This window comes from Pelodiscus sinensis, chromosome 1 (genome assembly GCF_049634645.1).
Source record: "Pelodiscus sinensis isolate JC-2024 chromosome 1, ASM4963464v1, whole genome shotgun sequence".
Classification (NCBI taxonomy): Eukaryota; Metazoa; Chordata; order Testudines; family Trionychidae; genus Pelodiscus; species Pelodiscus sinensis.
The window spans coordinates 25,119,574-25,136,164 of record NC_134711.1 but is presented as its reverse complement, the minus strand read 5'-3'; the positions used below and the strand labels follow the sequence as shown (position 1 = coordinate 25,136,164).

The 16,591-nt window shown below is 41.5% G+C and overlaps 1 protein-coding gene across 6 annotated transcripts in view; it reads right to left on the bottom strand.

Moving 5' to 3' along the window:
• KMT2E (lysine methyltransferase 2E (inactive)) overlaps window positions 1–16,591 on the bottom strand; it is a 144,975-nt gene that overhangs the window by 19,370 nt on the left and 109,014 nt on the right. For all 6 annotated transcript variants that reach the window (XR_012897805.1, XM_075909724.1, XM_014580821.3 and 3 more), the window contains 6 exons: window positions 8,607–8,771; window positions 6,723–7,031; window positions 2,978–3,232; window positions 2,664–2,808; window positions 1,729–1,982; window positions 900–956 (listed from right to left, as the gene is read on the bottom strand). Coding sequence is in view for 5 of the 6 variants with exons in the window: in XM_075909724.1 (XP_075765839.1) it covers window positions 900–956; window positions 1,729–1,982; window positions 2,664–2,808; window positions 2,978–3,232; window positions 6,723–7,031; window positions 8,607–8,771 (1,185 nt within the window). In the remaining variant the exon portion in view is untranslated. The remainder of the gene's footprint in view (window positions 1–899; window positions 957–1,728; window positions 1,983–2,663; window positions 2,809–2,977; window positions 3,233–6,722; window positions 7,032–8,606; window positions 8,772–16,591) is intronic.

The following is a 16,591-nucleotide window of genomic DNA, read 5'->3' as shown; positions in this document are numbered from 1 at the left end:
TCCTGTCAACCTCATTTTTTGAGGTTTGCAGAATCTTTTGAAAAAGGAAACTTCTTCTGTGCTAACGCTTCACTTTCTTAAGTTTCTATTTTGTATTTTTATAGGATTCCAAACCAAAAGCTTCATTAATTCAAATCTAAGTCAGACACATAATACCACCTTATGTAAAAATTAGGTGCATAATTAAAATTATACAAACCCAGTGTCTAAAAATAGCCAGTTAAAATATGGCATACTTGTTTAAATGAGCATTACAGTTCAACTAAAAATTTGACAATCACGTTAATTTTAATCTACAAGATGGATTTAACATACCAATGAAAAATTTTTACACACATTGAGGTATATGTTGAGTAATTCTTAAAGCTCTGATTAGACTATGCAAGGTGAATCTTAAACTGCCTTTAGCTGAATATGTAACACATAATATTAGAATGTATAAATAACCATCACTGATCATTTCTAGACATTTTGGTGCTTAGGGTTTTGGATTTTTTTAATATTAGTACTAGTTAATTACGCATGAGGATTAATATTTCATCAACTTTAACTCTTACATTTTGTTGCTGGTAATCTACAGAAAAACACATTAATTGTGATAGTCTTTTTCTGGAAGAAACTTCATTTAGGCCTTCTCAAAGGTATGGATCATATTGCTCTTTGTGCCTGTAGTCTATAAAGAATGTGGAAATGGAAGGGAAGTGGGAAAATATGAAAGGATCAAAAAAGGATAAATGAGGAGGAACATAGGAAGGGGAAAGGACAAAGAGAAAAACGGGAAATGTGCAGAACTGGACAACCTGAGCTGGAAGAAAAATTACTGTCACATTCCCACCAATTTACTAGTTTTTGTGCTAATGAAGATGTACTTTTCTACAGTTTCTTACAAAGATTCTTACCTCTTGACAGTAAGCTCTCCTCTTAATTTCTGGGGAACTGTCGGGTGAGGAAATATTCTGCACAAATAAAAAAATTAGTAAGATTCAAGTTCAATCTTACCCTGGCGTAAAGATTATGAGAAATAAGAATTGGACACCTTAAGTTTCCATTTCTCAAATTAGTATAAAACGTGATTTTGTTTCAATTTCATGGCAAAAAAGGAACTGTTCAGTAACTGTTGTATGTTTTTCTGTTACTGTCACAAAAGTTACCAGGCTATTAATTATATAGTATAATGCAACACATAGAAAAGCATATATTTGCTTTAGAACTGTTGAGCCTTCATTCTTTTAAGATTTTGAATGTAAACAAATATCCCGATCTTGTTGACGACAATGCAAGTTTTAGAGGTCATGACTGTGCAGTAAGATTTGTGCAAATGAATGTGCCCAGAGAAGACCAACTCAAGTCAAGGGGACTCACTACAAGACTAAAAATTTGCCCAAGTGGTTTTGATTGATGAACCAGGGCCTTTAAATGTAACGTATGGTATAGTCCTAATGAGCAATTTCAGTTTTATCTACATGGCATTGGCAAAACATGCCAGAAGGATGTGATTTTATAAAGGTAATCTGTTAGTTTTGGTTTTTAGAGTGTGCCAAGTACCTTTTAAAGCAGGCCAGCAGGATCCAAATAGGAAATATATAGAGCACTTTGGTGCACTTTCAAATTCCATGTAAATAAGATCTTATGTTCATTGACTAAAAACTGAGTCTGATAAGCCTGGTGTTTAATTTATAAAGATGTTGGGGGGAAAAATATACATTCTCGTTCATCTGAAAATCTCACCTCAAAGTGCATGGCATTTCCATGTACACATGGAGTCACAGGAGTAACTGGTGAATATATGGGTTTGTAACCATTCTTACAAGTTTCATCTTCTGCTTTTATCCTAGGAGGAGTAGCAAACAATGATGGGTCTGTGGCAGTGATATCACCATGAGTTGGTGTTGCATATGGAGAAGGAATAGGTGTGGAGGTTTCTGAATAAGCACAATCCAACAGCTGATAGAGTCTTCGTTTTTTTAATGGTGTTGTTAGATCTATATGTTAAATAGAAAAAAAAAAAGACTAGGAAATAATAGTTGCTAATCCAATAGTCATTCTTCCTCATTTTGTAAAGACATAAGAATGCAATAAAATTATAAATACAATGCATTAAATCAGTCAGCAAGCAAATTAAAGATATGCCTCTCATGAAAAGTGTTAAACCCCCCCAAAATCAATTACAATCCTAACAAATTACTGAAGCTGCACAGAATTTAAGAACTGAAATTTTCAATGTTAAATAAAATGATGGAAAAATTATCAAAAAAAATTACCAAAGATACAAACACATATGGTACTACATTATGAAAATTCTTCAGCTCAAAAATGAAAACTATTTGTGTGTTTATAACATTTCACAGATTCATATGCTCGTTTTGTATTAAATAATATTAAAACTCAGTAATTTTTCTGTTAAACATATGTGCCAATTACACTAGCTGAAGTAAACTATAGTTTATCAAATTATTTTCATCCTTTATTTCAAGTGTTCTAATAAACCAAGAACAAAAGAAAAATTTGTATAACACTATGTATTGAAGATTGTCCAATAGAATATTTATTGCTTACATGGGGTGCATATAGTTTGACAACATTGTTCCTCATTGATTTTAAAAATGTTAAGCCACTTCAAATGATTAAGATATCTTATAATATTTAGGTGTTAAAAGCTTCACCTGGTAAGGAACAGCTGTCATTCAGTAATAATGGACTTTTATTTTCACCATTGATCACAGGACTCCTAGATCTTTCTTGAGTTGGAGAATTAAATCTGTCTATCATTGTTGAGTTTTCTTCTTCTAAAGCTTGTTTCAACCAACGCTGTCATAAAAAGAAAGAAATTTGTTCCAAACACTGCAAGTTCCAACACAGGATTATGCTTACAAAGAATTGCGATTAAATGAGAGGAAGTTGAGAGAAAAAGAAAACCAACAGAAACATGCAATTTTCCTTTGGTTTCAAAGCCAAGTTAAGTCAAAGGATTAATTACCTTCTTGCAAGAGCCAGTAATGTTTTCCATGGGTTCTTTTCTCCTTTTTTTTTCTGAAAGGAATGGTGAAGTAAAACGAATATAGTGCTTAGGAGTAGAATACACATGTGGACTGTAAGTGAGGCCTGGTAAAGAATTCAGTTGTGTAGCCAGAACTTCAGGATCTGTAGTTATACGCAAAGGCCTTTCTGAAGGGTTCTCTATAGGCTTTCCTGTCTTCTCATTCTTCTCACTTAACCATTCACTGACCAAGTGCTAGACAAAAAGGGGAAGTGTCAATGCGTATAAAGTTATACATAAGAAATTGCAAAATGCTTCATACAGAATGGTTTAGTATCTCAATCGATCTGCTTTTGGTAAATCACGTTTGCTTTTTGATTCATGCAAAAAATGGATATCTAGTTTTCTGGACTGTAAACCACCTAACATCTAAAGCAGAGGTTTTCAGAGTTGGATTGTGGACCCACCTGGCCTGCGCTGCTTCTGGCAGCTCCCTTTGGCTGGAAACAGTAAATTGCAGCCAATGGGAGCTGTGAGGCTCCGTTGCTGTGGAGCTTTAGAGTAAACCAAGTATTAGTCACGTGCCTGGGGCTTTCCCTGGCTGGTTTGCAAAGTTGTAAACCCCAATGTAACGTATAGATCAGTTTGTAATTTCTCACTGATAATGTAGCTGATAAAAAAAAATTATCAGTTTATGATGCTGAACTTTATTTTTCATAATGCATATGAATGAGTTTTTATTTACTGATAACTATTTATATGTTAAAATATTGGGTCTGTTTTGCTTTCTCAGCAGATTCTGTTACTAGCATGTAAAGCTTCATTATTTATAATCCGGCAAATAAATAGACTGAGGTGAGACTAAAATCACATCATTATTTTAGGCTAACCAAAAAGCTATCTTTCTATTGCTGGTAACTTCAAATGTTCAATGTACATTTCATCAAAATTTGGAAACTGATTCCTCATTTACTCTATTATTCTCCCATCCCATCTAATAAGACTGAATTTGTATTCAGTTACAAAATTAGCATGATTACTTAGATGTGCAAACTCAGAAGGCCATACATATAAAAGGCTAAGGATTATTGCAACAACAATGCATAGTTTTGATAACTGGTGAAATAATGCAACAACCATCCCCAATCTAGATATTAAATATTGCTAAACTCATAACATGGAATTATTTGCATGATTTTGAACTAGGATGATGGTGCTAGTTCTTTCATTTATATTACTGAATAATTTTATGCCAGATATCTAATTAATTAATACTGTACTTTTTTTTCCATGTTTGTACAGCACCTAATATGATGAGGTCTTGGTCCACGACTGGGACTCAAATGCTAAAATACTATAAATAATAGTATCTGCTGTGAAGTTGTATAGGTTGAATATTCTTGGGCTCCAGGCTCCACGTGACACTATCGTTTTGAAACGCTGCATGCAACCCAGGATCAGCTGGGGGCTCCCTTGCTGACCCTGGGCTCCATGTGGCACTGCCACTTTGGAAAGCTGTGGGGCGCCTGGCATCATGCTCCTCCCAGCATTTTGAGGTGGCAGTGCTACATGGAGCCTGGCGTCTGCAGGGGACTCCCCAGCAGATTCCAGGCTGCATGTGGCTCCCGCACCTGTTACGTGTTCCCCTGCTCTGACCTTTTTTCGTTGTCTGGTCAGGGCGCCACTTGGGGCGCCGACATCTGACGCTGCGGCCAAAGGAAGCCTGCTTGGGCTACATATGGCTCTTAAAGGGGAAGCGGTTTTTTCCCTCAGCATCTTTCCCTAAGCTCTTTGTGCTGTATCCACCACTATTTTGGCTCTTTGTCTGGAAGGGGTTGGCCACCCTGATACAGATTTTGATTCAAGAGTATATTTCAGGATTTATGCCTGGCACTTTAAGCCACTAAGCATGAGGAAAATGCTTTTATTTAAATCACTATAATAATTTAACATGTACAGATCTTCATTATCAGATTTCATTACCATCCATTCTTCAGCTTAATTTATTTTCACTGTTCTGCTTTGAATATATTCCCCTCTTCCCTCCTCCTGTAAAAAACAAAACCTAACCTAGGGGATTGTGAGTGTGCTCAAGGTAGGGTAGGTAGAGGTAATAGTGTAGCAAAAGCTACATGCATCCCTCCCACTCCCCCTACGCCCAGTAACTTTTTTAGCAGGCAGGCCAGTAGCCTGTCTCAGTCCTGGCTCATGCCAGGTCCAGGTCCTACCCCTGCTGAAGCTTTGCATTTAAAGCGTATTAGGAGTCAGACAGGCAGGCTACCCAGCTGAGTTTCAGCTTGCGACAGGTCTGGGAACTCAGCCCCACCTCCGGTCAGGAAACAGGTCTATGAAGAGACCTCGTTTTTAAACTGGCTCGGTTCGCGGACCAGCTCCTACCTGGCACTCTGCACTGCTGCTTCTGATACAGCGGCAGGGGGCTCCTTAGGAGTGAGGCCAGAGAGCACAGGCTGCCAGCCTCAACCCCATGGACTATAGAATAGTTGGGTAACCAATAAGAATTCATGAGATAAATATCGGTTATTAAATAGTTGATTAAACACCCCTAGTAGGGGGTTGGAGTGTGTGGGGGAGAGATGAAAGAGTGGCTGCCGTGCTGTCCAGCCACCCGAGCACTAGTACTTAGAGCCTGGGTGTGCTGTGACCGCATTCCCTAGGGTGCCAGCAACATCAAAAGCCCCACCCACAGCTGGCCAGTCTCCTACTAGTGCACCGGCTTTCTTTCACCTTTGTTCACATTTAATAATTGAGCCTTACCATCTGAAGCTCATACATTCAACTTCATCCTTTTTTTAAAAACTTTTAAATATTCTCATGTGTTCTGAAATGCATGCTTTATTTTCTTCCCTTTTTAATGTGTAAGATCTTTAAAACATCATCTGCTAACAGCTTCAAATGTGTACACTGTGGGTGTGATTCATCAGCAGATTCAGATGTGCATGCATTTCAGAGCACCCATTGGCCTGTTTATTTTATCTCTAGGCTGATTTCCTTATTTCAACAGGTAGCTTTGCATATAAGCACAAACTAATGTATTATTGTAATACATATATCTCATCAAATGTATTGTGTTTTCCTAACGCAATAATATATTTTTTATGTATTTGAAAAAAAAATGAACATAACCTTTTGTAAAACCTGGGAATTTTTCCGTTAAACTGAAAAAAAAGGAGCTTAATTATTTAAAAAAAAAACCAAACAAACAAAAAAACACTTTACATTTTGATTATGCTGCACAAGGATAGAGAAGATTGAAACACTTTACAAGTTATATGCAATATGCTTATGTTAAAAATGGAAGTTTCTTTGAACATTACTTCTATTATTTTCAAGTTTTTAATTGTTCTTGAGATCTTTTAAATTTAACCAACCTGAAACCCAGCCTTCTCAGCAAAAGGAAAAGTCAATAAATCAAATCATCCTGGGTATAAACAGTTAACATTAAAAACAAGTTAAACCATAGAAATAAGACTATCTAAATTATTCTGCAAAACGTAGTTCAGAAGTTCTGAAAATCCAAACTGTTGTAGAGTACCATTAACTATTTTAGTCCCTTACATTACCAACAGTGAACATGCCAAAATCTATGACATTCATGTCAGAAAAGTCAAGCAGTTGCACAGTACAAAATTTGTGCTTATTTATATACACAGTGCTTTTTTTTAAAATTCTGTTTTTCATTAATGTGCCTCTGTTTATAGATGTTCTTTTTTATAGACAGACATACCTTCTTTGTTTTAGGATACTTAGCAGGGTATTTATTAAGTGCTGGAGCTTCTGTTTCAGTGACTATTTCTGCAACAGCAGTTTCTGTTTCAGGCTCAGTTGCAAGTGCAGTGTTCTCAGTTTCATTCTGTTGTGAAGCGACTTCCACATCTGGAGAAGATGGCTGGATATCTGAACATGTGCTGACAGTTCTGTGTCGTCTACGCTGCTGTCCAATATGTGTTCTGCTCCGAGAGAAACTTTTCCTTTGTTTAGCTCTATTAACTTTGGCAGGGGTTGGCTTGGTGGCAGTTTCCTCTTTTGCTGATTCCTGGTGCAAGATACAGCAGTTAAAGTAGTTACATACATGACTAAAAACAAAACAAGATTGATTCCTTCATTCTTAGAGGTGTAAAGATCTATAAACCTAGTTCCTGGCTTTACAATGGAAATATTTAATGCCTATATCCTCTTACACTGCAAACATACATGCATGACGTTTGTTGCATGTTTATATGAAGCATCAGGCACTAGCCACTGTCTACCAGGAATCCGAAGTGGAAGAGCTACTGGTGTTATTGACTTGGAAATTCCTATGGTGAACTTTATGACATTCTCTAACTAAGAATGTTAAATAGTGACTAAATGACTAATCGAATAGTGGATGCATTTTTCATTGACCATTCCATTAGTCGATAGGGCGATTCTGCCTTTGAAGCTACACTTCAAAGGTGAAAGTACCGCCTGGAGTCTGCTGGGGAGTCCCCTGCAGACGCCAGTCTCCATGTAGCACTGCCACTTTGAAATGCTGGGAGAAGCATGACGCTAGGCACCCCACAGCTTTTCAAAGTAACAGCACCACATGAAGCCCAGAGTTAGCAGGGGAGTCCCCAGCTGATCATGGGTTGCATGCAGCATTTCAAAGCGATAGTGTCACATGGAGCCTGGGGTCTGGCCCAGGCTTCAAGCAGTGCTGCCACTTTGAAGTACTCCCTCCTCATCCCCACTCCCCTTGCTGCCTCTTTCTGATAGAAGCAGCAAATGGGAGGGGAAGTGACAAGCAAATTCTTACCGAAGACTTGACATGCTAGTTGACTAATCGGACAGTCGACTAGTCCTTCACATCCCTATCTCTAACTACCTTGGTCTATAATTAATCTATTTATATCATAAATCTCTTTCAAGGCATAGACCTTTCTCCCTTATTTGTCTGTAATGCCCCAGCACACACCTTTGGTACTACATACTCTTAAATATGTTAACTGTGAATATTTTGGACTTTCCTTGTCTCTGTTATAGTATCTGCATAGTAAGGCAAAAAAATATTTAATACACAGAATACAGTACTCTTCAGCAAGGAAAGTTATTTCCCATTTTTTATTAATGCTTTTAACTATGGCTGTTACAAACAGCACATTCCATAAATTGTAAGTTTTTATTTTACTTATACCTGACAAAGTTATATGTAAAATCCAAACACTACAATGGCATTCATGATATTTAATAAATTTCACTTTCTCTTTGTAACATACCAAATGTATCAGACATAAACTAAGCCTTACAAAACTCTTGGAGTTAGGATTAGAGTGCACTGTGTCAGTTTTGAACTCTAAATAATAGCCAGTGCAATCTTCAAGTAGCTTTTTGTGTATTAAACTCCCTTAATTTAACTGCTGTTCTTCCACTATGGCTGTACTAATTTATCTAACGTTGAAAAATTTAAAAAAAACACACCAAGTCATGTCAAAGCTCTTCAAGTTTTACTAAAATCTGAAGTCAAATCTAAAAATCAAAATATGGAATTAAGATTTCACAAGTTTTAGATTTAAAAATGTATTTTGAATTCCAAACGTAATGTTTAAAACAAGGTAATATTTAATACACGTTTTATGTTACAGATAGCTACCTGAATAAACTCAGTGTCACTGATAATCTGGGCTTCCTTGCATTCTGATTTAACCTCAGTTTTAGCTGTGCTGATTCTTTCCAAAGCCTGTTCTCTTCTTTTTTCTCTTTTTTCTAGTCTGGCAAAAGCTTGCAGAATAGCTTCCATTTTCCTTTCTTCTCTTGTCTAGAGGATACAATAAGGGTTTATCGGATATCAAACATCAGTTTTATAGAAGAAATGCATATGTTTTCATTTTTTAAATGCGCTTAAAAACATAGAACGATATACATAGTGTGTAGGTCTGATTCAGCCAAAGCTCAGAGTACCATGAGAGAGTTTCTGCACAACACTAAAAATTCTTACCAGCCCCAATACACAGACAAAGAAGGGTTTCCTGTTTTGGACTAAGAATCAACAGCATACTAAAAACAAGCATTTACCAGTAATCAGTTATACTAGAAATATAAAAATAGCACGTAGCTCCAGGTTTCAAGCACTCTATCATTTGTATGTTGCTCCAAGTGAGTTCACAATGGGAAAACTACAAAGCTGATGGCCAAAGGAAAATAAAGTATTACTTATCAGGAACAATACAAATAAATACACAGAGTTTTTCAATGTTACGTATGCCAAAGTAGTATTTTTTAAATTTAAAAACAAAATACATGTCAAAATAGGTGCCCTTAATTTAATAGACCAATATTACCACATACGGAAACCAGATTCTCAGTATAAATTCATGAGTAATTCATATTCTGATCCTTATGCATAGACAGACACTTTGCACCCACATAGAGCTCCATATAAGTAAATGCTCAAGTTGCAGGATCAGACTATTAAGATTAAAAGCTCTGAGACAGGGACCTGTCTTTTCATTTTCCATAAAAGGCCATGCAAATCTATAGCAATATTTTTATTACTGTTAAAATTAATCTTGCTCTGGTAAAGACAGAGCACAATAGAGAAATACATTTTATGTTTAAAGGTGGCTTCTACAAAAACCTATGCTCATAGTGGAACAAAGAGGCAAAGCTCTGCACCTGTTTTACTAGTATCAAAAGGTGTAAAGCTTTATATTATTTGCAATTAGGGTGATAAAGAGTTGTAGTTCAGACTAGGGCTGTAAGGCTCTGTCTAGGCTACAGTCTTCTAGTGCAAGAAGCTTTTTTTGGAAGAGATCTTCCGAAAAAACTTCACGTGCAAGAGAGCGTCGAAAAAGATAGCATTGTCCAGGCAGTCTGGACGCTATCTTGCACGTAAGCGTCCAGCTACGCTAAATTTAAATTGCAAAGCTGCAGCAGGAGTAACTCCTGGACCCAGCACAAGCCAGGACTGAGCGCCTTCCCTTATCAACTACACAATTAGTCAATTGCCCACCTTTTAACATCCTTATTTCAGACAATTCTATTCACACTGTACAGGATTATTATGCAGCACTATCTGCAGCATAGTTAAAGTTTCTATACTTTAACCTTTTATTCTGTACACATCTCACTGAGATGGCAAAACCAAAACAAGTAATATAAAGTTTGGTTATTACTTGCATTTTTAATGGTGCTTGATGAATAATTAATTGACACACAATACACCTCAAATTCACCCCTTTTGGTTGTCTATGGGTACGTCTAGACTACATGCCTCTGTCGCTAGAGGCATGTAGATTAGGCTACCAGGCATAGGAAAATGAAGCGGCGATTTAAATAATCGCCGCTTCATTTAAATTTACATGGCTGCCGTGCTGAGCCAACAAACAGCTGATCAGCTGTTTGTCGGCTCAGCGCAGTAGTCTGGACGCGTGGGTGTCGACATCAAAGGCATTTGTCGACCACCCAGGTATGCCTCCTGGGATGAGGCATACCTGGGTGGTCGACAAATGCCTTTGATGTCGACACCCGCGCATCCAGACTACCGTGCTGTTTGTCGGCTCAGTGTGGCAGCCATGTAAATTTAAATGAAGCGGCGATTGTTTAAATCGCCGCTTCATTTTCCTATGCCTGGTAGCCTAATCTACATGCCTCTGGCGACAGAGGCATGTAGTGTAGATGTACCCACAGTTTCAGAACTTTTTAGCCAAAATGCAAAATTATGTGCTAAAGCAAATATGCTATATTTCGTTTGATGATAAATCTGCCACAACATAAACTGTGCCATGCGCCCACGAGCCGGCAGCGCCCATGCACTGCGCGCCCGATGGCAGGGCCGCCCATGTGCTGCGTGCCCGGGGCTGGCACCGTCCCTATGCTGCACACCCGAGGCCGGCACAGACTTTGGGCCGCACACCCAGGGGTGGGGCCACCTAAACGCCACACGCCCAGGGCCAGCACCGACCATGTGCTGCTCACCCAGGGCCAGTGCCGCCCATGCGCTGCGCACCCGGGGGTGGGGCCGGCCCCGATCACTCGGCGGTGGGGCCGGCCCCGATCACTCGGCGGGTGCACAGAAATGGCCCGGTGGGCGCCATTGTGCCCACGAGCACCACGTTGGGGACCACTGCCCTAGGCAATTTATTCCAGAGCTTAATCACTCTGATGGTTAGGAAGTTTTTCGTAAAGTCCAACCTAAACCTCCCTTTGCTGCAATCTAAGCCCATTGCTTCTTGTCCTATCTGCAGAGACCAAGGAGAACAATTTTTCTCCCTCCTTCTTCTAACATCCTTTTAGATACTTGAAAACCGCTATCATGCCCCCTCAGTCTTCTCTTTTCTAAACTAAACAAGCCCAAATCTTTCAGTCTTCCCTAATAAAGAACCCTCAGACAGATACAATTAAAACTATGTATTAAGACTTCCAGGGGTCAGCATTCTCTTTATTAATACATCATGGCCTGGTCTACACTAGAACTTGACATCAACGTTAGACGCATATGGGTCAATTTTCTAAGTGATACATCCACACTACCAAACCTGTCATATTGGCCATAAGGCCCGTGGAAGTTGATTTCCGTTCTCCTGCTTTTCATGAGGAGAAATGCTATTCCTGATTCTGCATAGTCAAATTTACAATAGCGTAGATGCAGCATTGCTGGAAAGATGATGCTATTAGCCTCTGGTAGCCCTCCCACACTTCCCTACTCTGACCAGAATTTGCACCTCTACTGTTTTCCTGGTGAGCTCAAAAAACCCTGAGGAAATCACTACGGCATTTCCCAATGTGGCCATCATTGCGAGCCCAGTCCGAGTAAGTAGCAAACCCTGGCACACAGCATGGCATGGCAAGGTGTTCTAACACTCTTAACAGACACTGACAATTTCCTATACTTCTGCTTCCATAGGCACCAGTTCAAAGGGGTACAGAACAGCACCATCTTGAAGCATCCAGGAGAACTAGGATCTCATCGAGGCGTGGGGGGTAGGGGGGGAGGAGGCGAGAGGAAGCCATTCTTAAAGAGCTCCAAACCAGCAGGAGGAACACCGAGATATAGAGCAGGATTGCATGGGGGCTAAAGGATATTCCAGGGATGTGCGGTAGTGTTGTGTCAAGATCAAGGAGCCTTGATAGTCATACCACAAGGCAAAGGAGAAAAGTGGATGATTTGGGGCTGAATCTCATGCATACAGTTTGGGGGGTGGCCTGGCCAACATCCCCAGGATGGTTGTGGAGACTGGCCAAGACGCACCTGGCGTTAGCATGTGGAACAGCATGGTGGTGGAGAGGAAGGGGAGTAGCCAGCCACTGATCCCCAAGAGCCAGGAACTCATTATGATGAAGGAGACCATCCCCTCCTCCCAGGATGTCTCCCAGTTCTGCACTAATGCTGGGGAGGGCACTTCTGCTGAGTTCACAAATATTTTCTAACTACAAACGGGTTAAGGCAATGGGGTGTGAGGTGTGGCATGCTCTGTGCCTACATAGGGCAGGGGGGCTCAGAATAGCTTGTTCACGTGTCCATAGATAGAGCGAGAATTTTGCCTGATCGGTTCCATGAAGCTCTCACATAGGAACTCTTTGATCCGTCTCACAATGTTCTTAGGGAGGCCAGTCTCATGCTGTCCTCCACGATAGGATATCTTCCCTTGCCAAGCCACCAGTAAGTGGTCTGGCACCGTTGAACCACAAAGCATTTCAACATAAGACCCAGGCTTATAGCACATTCAGTCAACAAATCCTCCGAATCACTGTGTGATTCAGAGAAGACTGATATCTCACATGGCAATCTGGAAGGTGGAGGAGAACCTATTAGCACTCTCCCAGGCAGGCTGTGTGTGCCAGATGCGTATTTCCTTTCCCCTCCACTCAGTTCCCATCCCCCATGGACAGGGAAAGAAGCAATGTCCACTTGAGGCTGCATTTGATAGAGACAGAGCCCCCTCCTGCCCTGCATGCTCCTATCTTGGCTGGCCCTTTACCATGCCAACCTGCTTCCAGACTGAGTACATCCCAATGCTCCCCTGAGAAGTCTGGGCACCTGCTGTAAAGTGACTGCTGTCAAGAAAACATTAGGCCTTGAAATGAACACATCTCCATTGCCTTTACAGAGACCTTTGGTGTTTGCTAAGAGATATGGGGTAGACTTCACAGAATGCATCTCCTGTAATGTCTGCCTTTATAGCTTTTCTTTGCAGCTGGAACAGCAATCAACTCACATGAACTTCCCCTCTCTAAGCAGCTACCCACCTGGTGCAGATCCGCAGGCAAAAGCGGACAAGTGAGAAGATGTTCTGCAAACAGACCGCATGTACTCCCTCATGGAAAGATGCAGGCCAAATGCCTGGACTGGATCGCCAAGCACCAGGAAAGATGAGCCAGCAGGGAGCAGCAAGTCAGACTGGCTGAAACCATGTTTGATTCCCTGACTGCTGTTATGGAGTGCCTGGTGGCATGCTTAGAGAGGGCCATATCCCAGAACCTCACCTGTTCCAATGACACCCCTGGTTCCCCCTCCTCTAGCCCCATGGTTGCAATCCATGGTTCCAAACAGCTGTTGGGGCTCTAGGACATTGGGGGGCAAAGGGAGGACTCTAGGGCAGCTGGAGGCTCCAGACTCTCTGGAAGAGCTAGAAGGCAGTCCTACCCGCATTCCTGAGCCTCCTGAACCTCCCCTTTAAACATTCAATGCACATTCCATGACCGTTTTGCACCCTATCAGCCTGTTATTGAACTCCTCCCTTGCTGGAGTCCAGGCTGCCCAAGCAGGGCTTCATGAGCCACAGGAGCAAGGGGTAGACTGGTCACTCAGGATTACAATGGGCATTTCCACCTCTCTGACTGATTTTCCTGTCGGGGGAAAAAAGTTCCAGCATGCATTTTTTGGAATAGGCAGGAGTTCCAAAATATACAGGCATCATGCACCTTTCCTGATCCCATACTGATGTTGGTGGAACAGCCCTTGTGGTCCACCAGCGCCTGCAGTGTCATGGAGAAGTACCCTTTCCAGTTGATGTACTCTGAGGCATGGTGTTTGGATGCTAGGATGGGAATGTGTGTTCTGTCTACAGCACCACTGCAGTTAGGGAAGCCCATGGCGGCAAAGCCATCTATGTTCCCCAGTCACAAGCCTCAGTAGCAGAAGAGAATTAATGGCCTTGGCTACTTGTATGACAACAGCCCCCCACTCCAAATTGATTTCCGACTGACCAGTAGCTGTCTGGCATGGCAAACTTTCATAGGGCGATTACCACGAACTTCTCCATGGTCAGAGTGTGTCTTACCTGGATATCCGGGTGCCTGGGTATAGGGGAAAGCCACTCGCATAATTTCAGGAACGTGGCTTTCCAGCTGCAGAAGTTCTGCAGCCACTGCTGATCACCCCATCTCTGCATCACAATGTGGTCCCACCAGTCTAAGCTTGTCTCACGATACCAGAATTGGTGTTGCACTGTGTCCAGAGGATTAACTGGTAGGTGTGCTAGTATGAGTGCCAGACCTTGTCTGGGCAGGGCCTCCATGCTATACCAAACTTCGTTCCTGTCCTCTTCCTGGTGGAGTGCCATGTGTGCACATCCAAGTAGTGCGCCATGAGGCACACTATAACACACATGAGCATGAATATGTCTTGCTGCAAACCAGGCTCCATGCTCATAGTGATCTGGTGTCTACATGGGCGACAGGGTACAAAAAGACATGAGCACACTGCCTCCCCTTTATCTTGCATGAGGGGGGAGGGAGAAGTGCATTATAGTGACATGACTCCCTAACCGCCCATTGCCCAGTTTTGCTCCCAGCAGCCACCAAAAGCCCAAACTGCAAAGCTACCCACAGTGAATCGCTCTCTGAGTCGACAGCAGGCTCCCTAATGCTGACCTACTATTTTGGATAACAGTTGATTCTTCCCCAGAGTGAGGGCGTAGACTATCCACGTCTCAATATTGGGTGTTAGAAACTGACCTTATTAGATTCAACTTTACCTAGTAGCGTAGACATACTCCAAGATACCCAGTTTTAAAGCAAGCAAACATTCAGGTTCAACGTAATTCAAATCCAAACTAGAATTTCTTAATTTGGCATTCAAAACCTTATATAATGCTTAACAGGATCATAAATCCATCAGAATAGTTAATAAAGTGAATTATGCATGTCATAGAATTGTGTGGCAGGGTGTATTAACAAGGAGACAAAGAGTTGACTTTAAATTGGTAGCTCCCAGCAGATAAACTGCAAAACAAATTTTATCTTGAACATCTACAGGGAACAGATCTATTGTGTAAATACCAAGGTTGACTTATTAGCATTACAGAGCAAACACAGCTATGAGCAAGAGCAGAAATCTATGCTTGCTCATACATCCAAAAAAAGGTTCTAACTGGGGACAAATCCAGATCTCAGTTATACAGCCTTATAAAAAAATTTGAGTTGCAAAGGTGTATCTGATAGCTTAATTCAAACCAAAAGGTCTTCACTACATAATATTGACTGTGTAGAGATGAACCAGGAAAATTATCTCCCTTTTAAATCTTTGCCAGAATTTACTGTGCTGGCAGTTAAAAAGTAATTGTTTAGGCATTGCAGATCAGATTAATTCAGAAAGTTCTGAAACAAAATAAATAGAACCTTAGAATGCTGCTTTTACAATCACTTCAGACTAGAACAGTAATCTGCTTATTACTTACAAATTAAAAGGGAAACAAACACCAGAAAAATTGTGTGCACAATTCCCTCCATATATATTGTTTCTTTACTGCATGGTCTTAGTCAGGCCTGGGCAAAATACAGCCCGCAGGCCACTTCTGGCCCACCAAGCCACCGGGTTCAGCCCATAGACACTGTGGGAAGCCCCAGGCAGGCTCCCCACTTGCCTTGCCCCACCTGCACACTGCTCAGAAATGCGGTCACGGGGCAGCTTTTCTTTAAAAACTACGAGTTCGGGGGGAGGGGGACGGGGGACGGACAGGGGGCTTTAGAAGCTGCTCCCGTCCCCAGCACAATTCCATTGACCAGTTTCTGGCCAGAGCACATGGTTGCAGCCTGTGTGGGGGCGGGGCAGGCAGGGAGGCTGATTCAGAAATGGCACTGGCTGGTACGTTTCCAGGCAGAGCCTACCTCTGGCACCCCAGTCACTCCCTTCCCTAATCCTCTGCCCCCCCCCCCCCACTACTGGCCCCTATTTCACATACCCAAATCTTCTGCCCCTCTCCTGTACCTTTATCCCCTCGCAGATCTGGTATTCCAATCCCCTGCCTCAAATCACAGTCCTCTCCTGCCCTAGCTCTCAAGCCAAATCCCTGCATCCCCTCCTGTACCCCAATTCCCTGCTCTAGGTCACAATTCAAACCCCGTCACCCCAGTCCAGTGCTCCAGGTCACAACTGCCTCCTTACCTCCAGCTCCCTTCTGCATCCAACTTCCATCCCAGACCCCACACCTCCACTATTAATATCCTGAAAGAATGCAGCCCTCGACCACTTTCCAAATTCTTGGAGTGGCACGCCCATCAAAAATTATTGCCCACCTCGTCTTAGCTCAGAGTTTTTCAGCTTAATATTCCATCTGATGCTCCATTTCAGCTGTGTATGTTCTTCTCATTCTTCTATTAGCATGGAAGAGTGACACAGGCAATGGTCTTATTGGG